General features: G+C 38.0%; 1 protein-coding gene across 8 annotated transcripts in view; it reads left to right on the forward strand.

Moving 5' to 3' along the window:
* TMPO (thymopoietin) overlaps positions 1–10273 on the forward strand; it is a 37693-nt gene extending 27420 nt beyond the window's left edge. For 2 of the 8 annotated variants that reach the window (XM_054527533.2, XM_003778096.5), the window contains 5 exons: positions 4133–4252; positions 4350–4445; positions 4861–4971; positions 6273–6361; positions 7494–10273. In XM_054527533.2, coding sequence (XP_054383508.1) covers positions 4133–4252; positions 4350–4445; positions 4861–4971; positions 6273–6361; positions 7494–7779 — 702 coding nt within the window. In that variant the 3' untranslated portion in view covers positions 7780–10273. The remainder of the gene's footprint in view (positions 1–4132; positions 4253–4349; positions 4446–4860; positions 4972–6272; positions 6362–7493) is intronic. The other 6 variants (XM_054527534.2, XM_054527535.2, XM_054527536.2 and 3 more) reach the window with 3 other exon arrangements.
* Positions 10274–14618: the final 4345 nt, after the last annotated feature.

Below are 14618 nucleotides of genomic sequence, written 5' to 3' on the forward strand. Positions count from 1 at the left end.
TTGGTGAAGAAACCAGGTCATTACAGAATTTCCCAACATTCTGGATTTGTTAGGTTGCTTCTTTATGTCATTTAATTAGCTTCTCTATACGCTGCATTTCCTGTAGAGTGGGTTAGATATGTAGTGAGGCTATGCAGGAGACCTTTCTGTAATAGAAATTTTTCATATCTGTGCTATCCGTTACAGTAGCCACTAGCTGTTGAATACTTGGATGGTGACTAGTGAGGCTGAGAAACTCTCAGTTTTTGGTGGTGGTGGTTGTTGTTGTTGTTGTTTTGTTTTGAGATGGAGTTTCACTCTTTTTGCCAAGGTTGGTGTGATCTCAGCTCCCCACAACCTCTGCCTCCCAAGTTCAAGTGATTCTCCTGCGTCAGCCTCCTGAGTAGCTGGGATTACAGGCATGCGCCACCACGCCCGGCTAATTTTATATTTTTAGTAGAGACGGGATTTCTCCGTGTTGGTCAGGCAGGTCTCGAACTCCCGACCTCAGGTGATCCACCCGCCTCAGCCTCCCAAAGTGCTGGGATTACAGGCGTGAGCCACTGCGCCTGGCCGAAACTATGTTTTAATTTTAATTTTAATTAAATTTAAATGACCATATGTGGCTAGTGGCCTACCATATTGGACGGCACAGATCCAGAGGGTTGGTCAGATCCATGTTCAGTTTCTTTCACAAGAATACTTAAATGATATTGTGGCCTTCCTATTACATCGTTTTAGGAGGTATAGAATGTCTTTCTGGCGATGCTAAAATTAGTAATTGATTTAGATTTTGAAAGGTTAATCCATCTCTTATAAAGATCCACATTGTCCTTTCATTTAATGGTTCTAACAGCCATTGTCATATGATTATTGCCTAGGTCTATTATTTTGAGGCTTTTTTATGTATTGGATTTATGATCAGTTACAGTCATCATTCTTTTTTGATGTTCACATTGTGCCATCTCTAGCCATTAGGAATTACTAAGTTGGTTCCTGTATTTTTTAATTCCTTCCCCCATTTATCTTTGATAGTTTCTTGTTTTCTGGAATAGTAAGACGTCCCAGGCTCATGTATACTTCCTGCATCATACCTGGAATCAGCCATGTTTCTAAGGAACCCTGATCCTTTTAATAGAAAATACTATTTGGAAGCAACAATTTGGGTGCTGACTTGTTCATTCCTACTGGTTGTCATTGTTTCTGGGTCTTTTCAGTAGGTAGTGCTAGGTAAATCATGAAGTAGTGGTGATATTTCAAATTTATAAATACAGGCTAATTTTGGGTTATGTTATACTTGTATCTTTTATATCTTATGCTGAATATCTTGGTTCTTCAAATGATGTTGTTGCTTATGTAAGTATCACAACATATATGTGTTTCTAAATACAGTATTACTACTAACAATAAGACTGTTAAATGCAATTTGGGATTTTGTTTTTCTTGTCTTTAGGACATATCCCACTAGAATGTAAAGTCAAAACACTGTGCTTAAAGTCACTTGAAAGAATTTTTTTGTGTCATACAGCCACCAATTTAATGGTTAGGTTTTTTGGTTCTCTAATGCTAGGATTGCTTTTTCTTTTATTATTTTTTAATTGTGTTGAGAGTATAATGTAGTTTTATGTAGGCAAAATAAGGTAGAGTCAGAATTTTGGCTTCTGTCCTTTTCCCTTCCATCTATAGATAAGCATTTTTATTAAGTTTTGACTTATATTTTGTTTCTTTTTAAAAATATAAGTAAATATATAGATTTTTATATCCTCCCCTTTTACATAAAATGCAGCCTGCTTTGTACATTTCCATTTTTAACCTAAACATATAACCTGGAGATCACTCCATATCGGAATGTAGCCATCTTCCTCATTGCTTTGTACAACTGCATTTTATGTGTTGCATTTTATGGATGTACTGTAATTTATTTAACCACTCTCCATTTGGTGAATATTTGAGTTGTTTTCAGCTGTATGTTACTATGAATAATGCCAGGATGAACCATGGAGCAGCATTTTGCATGTGTCATTGCATACTTTTTGCCAGTTTATCTTGGGGAAGCGTACAAGTAAAATTGCTAGGTAATTTCACCATTACATTTCTCTGCATATGAGTTGAAGCATTTTGCATTCCCACCAGCAATGTTTGAAAGTGCTGTTCTCAAATGGAGGAATATGAGGCTGTTTTTTAAATAAAGTTAGTATGAGTAACCATATTGGTCATATTTTACTTAAATTGATAGGCCTTTAAGATGGCTTTTAGTTATCTCAGGAGCTTTAGAAATTATCTATTCCCAGACCTGAAGAGATTCTGATTTAATTGGTTATGGTAGTTGGGGGCATTTGCTTTTTTTTTTTTTTTTTTTTTTTTAAGCTCTCCTTTGATGGTACTGTGCCACAACGATTGAGAATCTCAGATTATAAAACTACCTTTCCGTCTATTCAAATAGTTGGTAATTTGACTATTAAAAAGCACTTACTCTGGCCAGGTGCAGTGGCTCACACCTGTAATCCCAGCACTTTGGGAGGCCCAGGTAGGTGGGTGGATCACCTGAGGTCAGGAGACCAGCCTGGCCAACATGGCAAAACCCTGTCTCTACTGAAAATACAAACAAATCAGCCAAGTGTGCTGTTACATGCCTGTAATCCCAGCTACTCAGGAGGGTGAGGCAGGAGAATCACTTGAACCTCGCAGGTGGAGGTTGCGGTGAGCGGAGGTTGCGGTGAGTGGAGATTGCGCCACTGTACTCCAGCCTGGGCAACAGAGCGAGATTCTGTCTCAAAAACATAAATAAATAAAATAAAAATAAAAAAGCAGTTACTCTGTGTATGTCTGTAATTTGTTTACAAATTTCTCTTTTGACAATAATTTTGCATTCAGCGAATACTTCCTAATTGCTAGGATAAGGAACCCAGAGGTTCAGATTGTGACTTAAAACTCTTATAATGTCAATTCCAAATATAGATAAATACAAAACCATGATTTATGAGACTATGTCTGTAACTTGTGGGAGTTTGGTAGTATTACATCCAGCCATTTAGGCATATTTATTGGATGACCACTCCTGTCACAGGATTAAAGTTTAAAAAAAAAAAAATCTGTCTTTAAATTTAATAGACATTGACTTGGACGTAAAACCATCAGTAATCTAGGTTAAATATTGGCGTGAAAGCAAAAGTGACAACAGAAGGACACTCTGCTATAATACTGATCATTGATGGATGTTCTCTAGTTAAAAGAATTTAAAAGAATCATCTGGTAATAGCAGCTTCAAAACTGAAAACCTTACTACTTGGAATGCGGAATTTCGGGCCCTGCAGCTACAGAATCAGAATCTGCATTTAACAAAAGCTTCAGGTGATTTATAGGCACATTACAATTTAAGAAGAACTGATCTAATGGGTTTTAAACCAGTATGTAAGAAATGCTGGATTCTTTAAAATGAGGAATGATCAGTGGAACATAGAAATTAATCTGAGACTGAGAATTAATCTGAGGCAGCTGTTTTCTGTCTTTCTATAGTGACATGGATAGCATTGAGATTTGAAAGTGACATTAGGCTTGCATATTCATTAAAGAGTGACCACAGGGTTTTTGTGGCTACCTAATTTTGTACCTAATTTTGACACCTGAGAATATTTTAGTTCAAATAAGCTATATGTGGGATTATAATTTAAACTGATTCTACTAAAATGATTCTAACCATATGAAAATAATAATGTTTAATCTATGCTAACAATTACAAAAGTTTGTATTTTTGTTTTAAAAGGAAACTGACTTAGATGACTTTCTTCTAAGCCATGATCAGTCTGCTTTTTGTTTAGACAGAGATGTGGCTCCATTACTAGAGCCAAATAGCACACAGTGAGTCAAAAAGGGAACTGGTGATAGTTGATGTGCTTTTTTTCCCCATAATTTTTATAATTTGTGAGCTACTATAGGTGGATTCTTTAGTGTATTTTAGCACTTTTTAAGTGTTTTCTGATGCCTAAATATCAGTTCAATTAATACATTTAGGAATATTTTGAGGGCATAGCCTTGTTTGTAAATGCTGGCATTTGGAGACTTTTATTTCATGGCTTCTCAGTGTGCCAGTATGGCCGTTACTAAAGTATTTGATGTTAGAATATGACTTTTTAATGTGTTGATGCTTGAATAGAGCTATTCTCAAGCTGGAATAACTGAGACTGAATGGACAAGTGGATCTTCAAAAGGCGGACCTCTACAGGCATTAACTAGGGAATCTACAAGAGGGTCAAGAAGAACTCCAAGGAAAAGGGTGATGCAAGGCTTATTCCTTAGAATTCGGTTTTCAGATTGTAGGGTTTTAGTATTATTTTATATTTATTGTTTTTATTTTGTTTTCAAACTAACAGGTGGAAACTTCAGAACATTTTCGTATAGATGGTCCAGTAATTTCAGAGAGTACTCCCATAGCTGAAACTATAATGGCTTCAAGCAACGAATCCTTAGTAAATATGTTTCGTAAACTATACAAGTGGTATTCTTTGTAAATTACCCTTTAATTGGAAATGGGGAGGTGGTGAATTTTGGCAAATCTCAAATTTACATGTTTTTTTTTTTTTTAACAATTTTAAACTGATTTTCCCCATATAGTTCTGAATTTTAGAATTTTCCTATAATATCCAATTTATGTAAAGAAATCTAATTCATTGTACAAGAAAGTATAAGGATATTTTTTGTTAAAATATTTGAAGAATGAGGCTTCATATGTGAGACACTAAGTTGTGTTTGTAGGCTCTATTGCTTAAATCTTTACTAAGGGAAAATTTCTAATATTACAGAGATAAAATATCTTTCTTTTCTTTTTAAGTGTCTGTGTTATGTTTGGATAATTCTGAGTCTGAATAATTTGAATCTTGGCAGGTTGTCAATAGGGTGACTGGAAATTTCAAGCATGCATCTCCTATTCTGCCAATCACTGAATTCTCAGACATACCCAGAAGAGCACCAAAGAAACCATTGACAAGAGCTGAAGTAAATGAATACAATTTAGATCGATGCTATCATTGATCTTTCAAAGAGGAAATATTTATATTTGGGTTTTTTTTTTTTTTTTTTTTTTTTGGAGTGGGAGGGAGCAGAGCTTTCTTTATTGGGTGGTGTGTGTAAATATGCATAAATTATTTTAAGGACACTTTTATTAGTGAAAACAGAAATTAACTAATATAGTTTGACATGCTAATACTATCCTCTTGCCACTGTATCCCTCTTAAGTTCCAGTTTTCAAGGGAGTGGTCATTTGTGTTCTGCTTATAATATGTTCTGTTTGTCATGGATGCAAGTTTGAAAGTGCTGCTGGGCTATGAGGGAGGCTACAACTTTCTTTTGTTGACGGGTCAAATAAGAGACTTTAACATAACTTTATGTGGTGCTGGAATGGGTTAACTCCTGTGTAATTAAGCTTGAAAGTACTAACTGCATGGTGCATTTTAATTTGAATGAATCTTTACAAAAGGAGCTGAAACATTTATTGTTTTGTTCTGGACATAAAGGTAAACAGTAAAACAAGCTAAACATTATATATTTTTTAATTTGGGCATATTGCATTGAGTATAATTTTAAAACATATAATAAAATTTGCTAAAGGTTCATGTTGCGTATCTTCTGTATTTTATCTTTTACTACAGAATTCTTAATAAATGAAGAAACAGTATACTTTTTTTTTTGAAACGGAGTCTTGCTTTGTTGCCCAGGCTGGAGTGCAGTGGCACGATCTCAGCTCACTGCAACCTCCGCCTCCTGGGTTCAAGCGATTCTCCTGCCTCAGCCTCCTGAGTAGCTGGGATTACAGGTGCCTGCCACCACACCCAGCTAATTTTTGTATTTTTAGTAGAGACGGGATTTCACCATGTTGGTCAGGCTGGTCTCGAACTCCTGACCTCAGGTGATCCACCCGCCTCGGCCTCCCAAAGTGCTGGGATTACAGGCGTGAGCCACCGTGCCCGGCCCAACAATATACTCTTAATAGTAAAAAACAGAAAATCAATGAGGGAATTAGCATTGCCATGTTAGATTACTGAATTTTTCCCCTCAGTTATTTAAATGTGTGGCAGTTTTTCACTCCAATAACTACATATATAAGGTATCTTCAAGAAATTTGAAGAGAGCCTTGGAAGCATGTGGATACCTAGATAATAATTTAGAAATGGCAGCTGTAAAATCTATGATAGATTTAAAGGCATTTTGTTCTCTAAAACTTATTATTTATGTTTTAATTATTGCACGTTTACACTAAATTTTAACTTGTGGTTGTTTGTTTGTTTGTTTCTTATTAGGTGGGAGAAAAAACAGAGGAAAGAAGAGTAGAAAGGGATATTCTTAAGGAAATGTTCCCCTATGAAGCATCTACACCTACAGGAATTAGGTATTCAGATACATTTAAACAAGTACTAGTGTATTCTAGTAGGGAATCTTTATTTTTAATTCTTCATCACAAAGTTACTGTACTTCTGCTCAGAATTAAGCTGTTCTTTTGGAGCCAGGTACAGTGGTACATGCCTGTAGTCCCAGCTACTCAAGAGACTAAGGCAGGTGGTTTGCTTAAGCCCAGGAGTTCGAGACCAGTCTGGGCAACATAATGAGACTCTCTGTCTACCCACCGACTCTTAAATAAATAAGTGAACGAACTGTTCTTTTGGGAGCAGTTTAATTCCCCTAAGCCCACCAGTAAATATTCTTGAAAGTTTAATGAGTTTCAGAATTGCAATGAGTAAATGGAGGATTTTAAATAAATCACTTACTTACTACTTAATTCGTATGTTAAAATCTAAATGAAAATCTATTGAGAAATACTTTTTCCCCCCGAGTTTCTCTTTTCTTATTGAAAAGGCTGTGTTTGTGTATCTTAATTTTTAACTGAAAGAAACACAACCAAAACTGTTTTGTTTTTCCTCTTTACTCCTAAACATGAGCTTTGAAGAGCCTTTAAGAAGGCAGGTTTAGTGACTATTTATCAGTGTTCTGAATATTCTTTTCTAATAAAGGATGCATTGAACTTTTGTTTTTTTTTTTTTTTTTGAGACGGAGTTTTGCTCTGTCGCCCAGGCTGGAGTACAGTGGCGTGATCTCGGCTCACTACAACCTCCACCTCCTGGGTTCAAGCGATTCTCCTGCCTCAGCCTCCTGAGTAGCTGGGATTACAGGCACCCACCATGATGCCCGGCTAATTTTTGTATTTTTGTAGAGACAGAGTTTCACCATGTTGGCTAGGCTAGTCTTGAACTCGTGACCTCAGGTGATCTGCCCGCCTTGGCCTCCCAAAGTGCTGGGATTGCAGGCGTGAGCCACCATGCCCAGCCCATCTAACTTTTAAAATAGAAAATATGTAGAAGTTTTAAATAGGCTGACTGACCTCACTGCTTTATATGTATCAATTTTCTACTGTTACCTCAGGGAATGTGCTTCGAATTAGGAGTGGCAGTGACATTTTATGTTATTTCTCTAAATCATGCCTTTATCTAAAATTATTTTTCTTTTCCTCCTTTCACTCCCAACAGTGCTAGTTGCCGCAGACCAATCAAAGGGGCTGCAGGCCGGCCATTAGAACTCAGTGATTTCAGGATGGAGGAGTCTTTTTCATCTAAATATGTTCCTAAGTATGTTCCCTTGGCAGATGTCAAGTCAGAAAAGACAAAAAAGGGACGCTCCATTCCCGTATGGATAAAAATTTTGCTGTTTGTTGTTGTGGCAGTTTTTTTGTTTTTGGTCTATCAAGCTATGGAAACCAACCAAGTAAATCCCTTCTCTCATTTTCTTCATGTTGACCCTAGAAAATCCAACTGAATGGTATCTCTTTGGCAGGTTCAACTTGGTCTCCTATTTTTAATAACTGTGTTGAAAAACATTTGTGTACACTTGTTGACTCCAAGAACTAAAAATAATGTGATTTTGCCTCAATAAATGTAGTATTTCATTGAAAAGCAAACAAAATATATATAAATGGACTTCATTAAAATGTTTTTGAACTTTGGACTAGTAGGAGATCACTTTGTGCCGTATGAATAATCTTTTTTAGCTCTGGAACTTTTTGTAGGCTTTATTTTTTTAATGTGGGCATCTTATTTCATTTTTGAAAAAATGTATATGTTTTTTGTGTATTTGGGAAACAAGAAGGGCAAAACATGGTAGTATAATGTGAAGCTACACATTTAAATACTTAGAATTCTTACAGAAAAGATTTTAAGAATTATTCTCTGCTGAATAAAAACTACAAATATGTGAAACATGATGAAATTCAGTAAGAGGAAAAAACTTGGTTGTACTTTTTGTAACTGCAACAAAGTTTGATGGTGTTTATGAGGAAAAGTACAGCAATAATCTCTTCTGTAACCTTTATTAATAGTAATATTGTTGTAGCCCTATCATACTCACTTTTTAAGACACAGTATCATGAAAGTCCTACTTCAGTAAGACCCATTTACATACAGTAGATTTTTAGCAGAGATCTTTTAGTGTAACATACATATTTTAGAGAATTGTTGGCTAGCTATACATGTTTTGAAAAGCTGTTTAGCTAGCTATAAGGCTATAATTGGAAATTTGTATTTTTTATTTACAGCAAAACATTTATTCAGTCATCCAGTTTGCTACCAAAATATGTTTTAGATAAGTGTGTGTATGTCTGTTTAGAAGTTAGAAATTGTAAACACTGGTCTTATGTTTCATTTGGATTCATTATTGCATTGTCTTGTTACCAGAAACAAATTTTGCCAAGCTTTTTTTGCCCTATATTTCCCAGCATAATTTGATTAGAAAGTACAAAAAGGGCCGGGCGCGGTGGTTCACGCCTGTAATCCCAGCACTTTGGGAGGCCAGGGCGGGTGGATCACAAGGTCAAGAGATCAAGACCATCCTGGCCAACATGGTGAAACCCCGTCTCTACTAAAAATACAAAAAAAATAGCTGGGCGTGGTGATGTGCGCCTGTAGTCACATCTACTAGGGAGACTGAGGCAGGAGAATCATTTGAACCCAGGAGACGGAGGTTGCAGTGAGCCGAGATTACGTCACTGCACTCTAGCCTGGCGACAGAGTGAGACTCCATCTCAAAAAAAAAAAAAAAGTACAAAAAGTACTTGCTTTTATATTACATCATAAGCAGTAGTTAATAAAGTTGTATACTCTGAATAAGAGGTGGGCATTATGATTATTTTATTTTTTTATTTATTTTTTTTTTTTTGAGATGGAGTCTCTTGTCACCCAGACTGTAGTGCAGTGGCACGATTTGGGCTCGGTGCAACATCTGCCTCCCAGGTTCAAGCAATTTTCCTGCCTCGACAGAGACAGGATTTCACCATGTTGGCCAGGCTGGTCTCGAACCCCTGACCTCAAGTGATCCGCCTGCCTCAGCTTCCCAAAGTGCTGGGATTACAGGTGTGGAGCCACTGCGCCCGGCCGGCATTATGATTTTGTGTACTCTTGAAATGGTTATCTTTGTGGATGATTTTTTTTTCTTTTAAGCTGAAACTTACCTCATGAATAACTTGGTTAAAGTAATAGGTGATTAAAATTTCAATAGAATCAAATGAGACAAAAATTTTAAACTGACTCATTTGATTTTCAACTTTACAGTCATTGACCATAAAGCACACTAAAAATATGTTATTTTTAAATACATCTGAAATAAAAATACTTACTAAAAAGGAAGAAGCTGAAGATGTATATTTAGACCAGCACACAATTTTGATTTCTAATATTATTCTAATATTTAGCTTTCAGATCTTTCATACACATTTTCACGTACTTTGCAATTGAGACCAGAAATACTTGTAGGTCTTTCTGCAGAATGAGTGGGTCCTTGCAAAGTGAGTGGGAAACTTATTCCTAGATCAGAAATGTTTGCCTCTCTGAGTAAAATGTTTCTTTGAGATGAGCCATAGAGGGGGCACCTTTTACTCAACTTTTCTTTGTTTTGAAACTTTGTTTCCCATATTGTTTTCAGCCTTTTGTTTATAATTAGAAATTGTGAGAAGCTTCATTTAGTGTTTAAAAATGTGGGGAGATAAATCAGACTTAACATGTATGTAAGATCAATTACAATTACAATTAACATGTATGTAAGATCAATTCACTTAAAAGTATGGTCCAAATAGCAAAAATAGGACCAGGTGAAACATGTAGCCATTTTTTAAAAACATGTACTTGGTCTTTTGTGTGTGTCTGTTTTATTCCATTAGAATAAATGTGTCCTTGATGTAAATGCAAAGCATTTCTTCCTGATTAAATTGTAGATGTAGACTTTACAATATAATTCAATAATAAAAAGTAATTAACCTCTAGTTTTGTCGTTGCAATAAATGGTTTTCAGATAGCACAAACTGTGATTTCTGGATAACATTTCTTATGTGGTATTTATGGATTATTGTGTTTTATTTCAGTCTGTTCATATGTTTTACTTCTTATCATTGTAATCAGGTTCTCATTTATTCAAAGGTAAGCAATGTGTAGGTATTGTACTCACAGAATGACATTAAGAAGCGCTCCAAGGCACCTCTCCCACACCTAGTTCCTTTTTCCCACCAGTTTTACTGTCTTTGGTATTTACCTATGACCCTTATGATTGTTAGTCTTGCTTTGAGACTAAGCCCGTGTCACTGTGAGACGTCATGGAGCTGTGCTCACAAGATGAAAGTGCCATTATGTCTTCGTCATTCATGTGTCCCCAGAGGTGATTTGACTTAAATTAGTGTTTTTCAAGGTACTATAGACACCATAATTAATTAGAAGGCAAATCGCATCAAAGGCTTAAAACAACAAGTTTTATTGCATGCTTACCATGTGCTAGGTACTTTTCTATGTGCTTAATATGTATTGATGCACTCAATCGTCACGATAATCCTATGGAGCAGGCATTTTCGTAATCTCATTACAAATGAGGAAATTGATGGTTAGAGGTGTTAAGAAGCTTCATCATGTTTGCACACAGCTGAGAAGTGATGGCTCTGGTTGCATATAATATGGCAGAGGGAAGCTAAAAAACCAAACAATTCTTTGTTTACATGCTTTAAACCAGTTCTGTGTTCAGCCCTGCTCCTTTCACAACTTTGATGGTGCCTTTTAAGTTTCAAACCTCTGAAGCGTTCTTTTGGGTAAAGTAGCTCACTCCTAGTTTTTCTTGTTTTTGTTTTCTTTGAGACAAGGTCTCACTTAATCTTTCTCTGTGGCTATTTAAATTTAAATCTTCTGGCCAGGCGCGGTGGCTCACGCCTGCAATTCTAGAACTTTGGGAGGCTGAGGCAGGTGGATCACCTGAGGTCAGGAGTTCAAGACCAGCCTGGCCAACATGGCAAGACAATTTTTAGTCTCTACTAAAAATACAAAAATTAGCCAGGTGTGGTGGTGGGTGCCTGCAATCCCAGCTACTCGGTAGGCTGAGGCAGAAGAATGACCCGAACCTGGGAGGCAGAGGTAACACTCCAGCCTGGGTGACAGAGTGAGACTCCGTCTCAAAACAACAATAATAATAATAAATTTAAGCCTTCTTTAATTTTGCTAATTTTTTTTCTGTGTTTCATTTATTTTTTTATTTTATTTTATTTTTTTGACAGAGTCTTGCTCTGTCGCCCAGGCTGGAGTGCAGTGGCGCCATCTTGGCTCACTGCAACCTCTGCCTCCAGGGTTCAAGTGATTCTCCTGTCTCAGCTTCCTGAGTAGCTAGTACTACAGATGTGCCACCATGCCCAGCTAATTTTTGTATTTTTAGTAGAGACGGGGTTTTGCCATGTTGGGCAGGCTGGTCTTGAACTCCTGACTTCAGGTGATCCTCCCAAAGTGCTGGGATTACAGGCGTGAGCCACCACCCTGGCCTAATTTGTTTTTTTTTTTTTTTAATCTTCCAAGCAGCTTTTTGAAGTATCTTTTGCTATCTCACTCTACCTCTTTGTCATTGTGTTAAACACTTTTTTATTCCCTTATCAGTATTCAAGTCTCAGTAGAAATAGGCTGTAAGCATGTGGTCAGCCTGTCACCTTGAATTGATGGTCATTGAGAGCTTTTCAGAATTCACGTAGCATCCTTTCCACCAAAGATTTGGGGAGAAAGTAGAGGAGCAGACACAGGGTTTGAGTGCAAGGGGACTCCATGTGTTTTGTTAAGTTCTAATTATGGAATCATTAGTTGAACTGACAACATTTATACTATATTTACAGTGTTTTTAAATGGATTGAAATTTATTGGTTACCAAATTTTGCCACTTAATGCAACAGACATTTGATACTTTCTCTGTAGTAAATAATGTGTAGTTGATGGTGCTTGGGTGCAGTTTTAGAATTTTCTTTGAACTTATGTTGAGGCATTCTTTGGGGAAGTTGTTTTGTTTAAAAGCGTCTGATGCTGGGTGTGGTAGCTCATGCCTGTAATCCCAGCACTTCGGGAAGCCGAGGTGGGCGGGTCACCCGAGGTCAGGAGTTTCGAGACCAGCCTGGCCAACATGGCGAAACCTTGTCTACTAAAAATACAAAATTAGCTGGGGATAGTGGTGCACCCCTGCAGCCCCAGCTACTCAGGAGACTGAGGCGGGAGAATCGCTTGAACCTGGGAGGCGGAGGTTGCCGTGAGCCAAGATCGTGCCGTTGCACTCTAGTCTGGGTGACGAGCAAAACTCTGTCTCAAAAATAATAATAGGCCGGGCGCGTTGGCTCACGCCTGTAATTCCAGCACTTGGGGAGGCCGAGACACGGATCACCTGAGGTCAGGAGTTTGAGACCAGCCTGACCAATATGATGAAACCCCATCTCTACTAAAAATACAAAAATTAGCCGGGCGTGGTGGCATGTGCCTGTAATCCCAGCTACCCAGGAGGCTGAGACAGGAGAATCACTTGGACCCGGGAGGCGGAGGTTTTAGTGAGCCGAGATCTTGCCGTTGCACTCCGGCCTGGGCACAATCCAGCCTGGGCAACAAAAGCGAAACTCCATCTCAAAAAAAAATAATAAAATTGAAGCATATTGTCTATTCTATTAACTAATAACCATATAGGTTTATTAGCAATTTAAATATTGCTATTGTTCATTATATTGAGAGAAACTAATGACCTTATAGTTGAGGAACTAAAAATTTGCTTATTTGGAATAAATCAAAGCTGAGTATGAAAATTCAGTCCTGACAATAGACCACTAATGACTTTATTGTCCAGAAATTGACACATTGGTCTTGTGACAGTGAATACATTTTCCTTCCTTTTGGAGGAAAGGGATGTAAGCCTTTAGGAGCTATAAATGTATTTCCAACTTATGTTTATGATGAGTTTATTGGCACATATACCCCATCATAAGTTGAGCATCTCTACATGTCACATCATGATGGAACCAACAGACAATGTTGAATGGAGCAAGCCTGGGAAAAAGTAGGGCATTGTTCCATTCAAAATTCCTAATGTAGAAAAGCAAAAATAGTCCATGGTGATAGAAATCAGAATATTACATACCTTTAGGGAGGAGTGGCTATTAACTGAGTATGAGAGATTCTTACAAGGTGATAGAAACGTTTGTGTCTTGGCCAGGCATTGTGGCTTTTGCCTGTATTCCCAGCTCCTGGGAGGCCAAGGCAGGAGGATCGCTTAAGCCCAGGAATACAAAACCAGCCTGGTCAACATAATGAGACCCTATTTCTTTCTTTTTCTTTTTCTTCAGGAAATATATAGGTGTGGTGGCTCATGCCTATAGTCCCAGCTACTCAGGAGACGACCCTATCTTTAAAAAAAAAAAAAAAAAAAAAAAAATTTTCCAAACTGAAGCAGAGGAAAAGGCTAAAAAGCCCCTCAACAAAGCCTCAGTAACCTGTGTGTGAGACAGTATCAAGCAGTCTTTTTTTTTTTTTTTTTTTTTTTTTTTGAGATGGAGTTTTCACTCTTGTCGCCCAGGCTGGAGTGCAATGGTGCGATCTCGGCTCACTGCAACCTCCGCCTCCTGGGTTCAAGCGATTCTCCTGCCTCAGCCTCCCAAGTAACTGGGATTACAGGCATGCACCTCCACGCCCGGCTAATTTTGTATTTTTAGTAGAGTCGGGGTTTCTCCATGTTGGTCAGGCTGGTCTCGAACTCCTGACCTCAGGTGATCCACAAGCCTCAGCCTCCCAAAGTGCTAGGATTACAGGCGTGAGCCACCACGCCGGGCCAATATCTAGCAGTCTTTCATAGATGTAATGGTAATACCAGGGGAGGAGAGAGTGCAGGAGGAAAAATAATTTCTTAAGAAATGGCTGAAAATTTACTAAGTTCCCAGAAACTATATAAGCCCAAGTATGGGAAGTTCAAGTGACCCCAAAACAAAGTCAAACCAAGGCAACTGTGGCCGGGCACGGTGGCTCATGCCTGTAATCCCAGCACTTTGGGAGGCCGAGGTGGGCGGTTCACGAGATCAAGAGATTGAGACCATCCTGGCTAACACGGTGAAACCCCATCTCTACTAAAAATACAAAAAGAAATTAGCCGGGCGTGGTGGCGGGCGCCTGTAGTCCCAGCTACTCTGGAGGCTGAGGCAGGAGAATGGCGTGAACCCCGGGAGGCGGAGCTTGCAGTGAGTCGGGATAGCGCCACTGCACTCCAGCCTGGGCTACAGAGCGAGACTCCGTCTCAAAAAAAAAAAAAAAACAAGGCAACTTTAGTGAAGCTATTGCGTACCAGTT

Source organism: Pongo abelii, chromosome 10 (assembly GCF_028885655.2).
Source record: "Pongo abelii isolate AG06213 chromosome 10, NHGRI_mPonAbe1-v2.0_pri, whole genome shotgun sequence".
Classification (NCBI taxonomy): Eukaryota; Metazoa; Chordata; class Mammalia; order Primates; family Hominidae; genus Pongo; species Pongo abelii.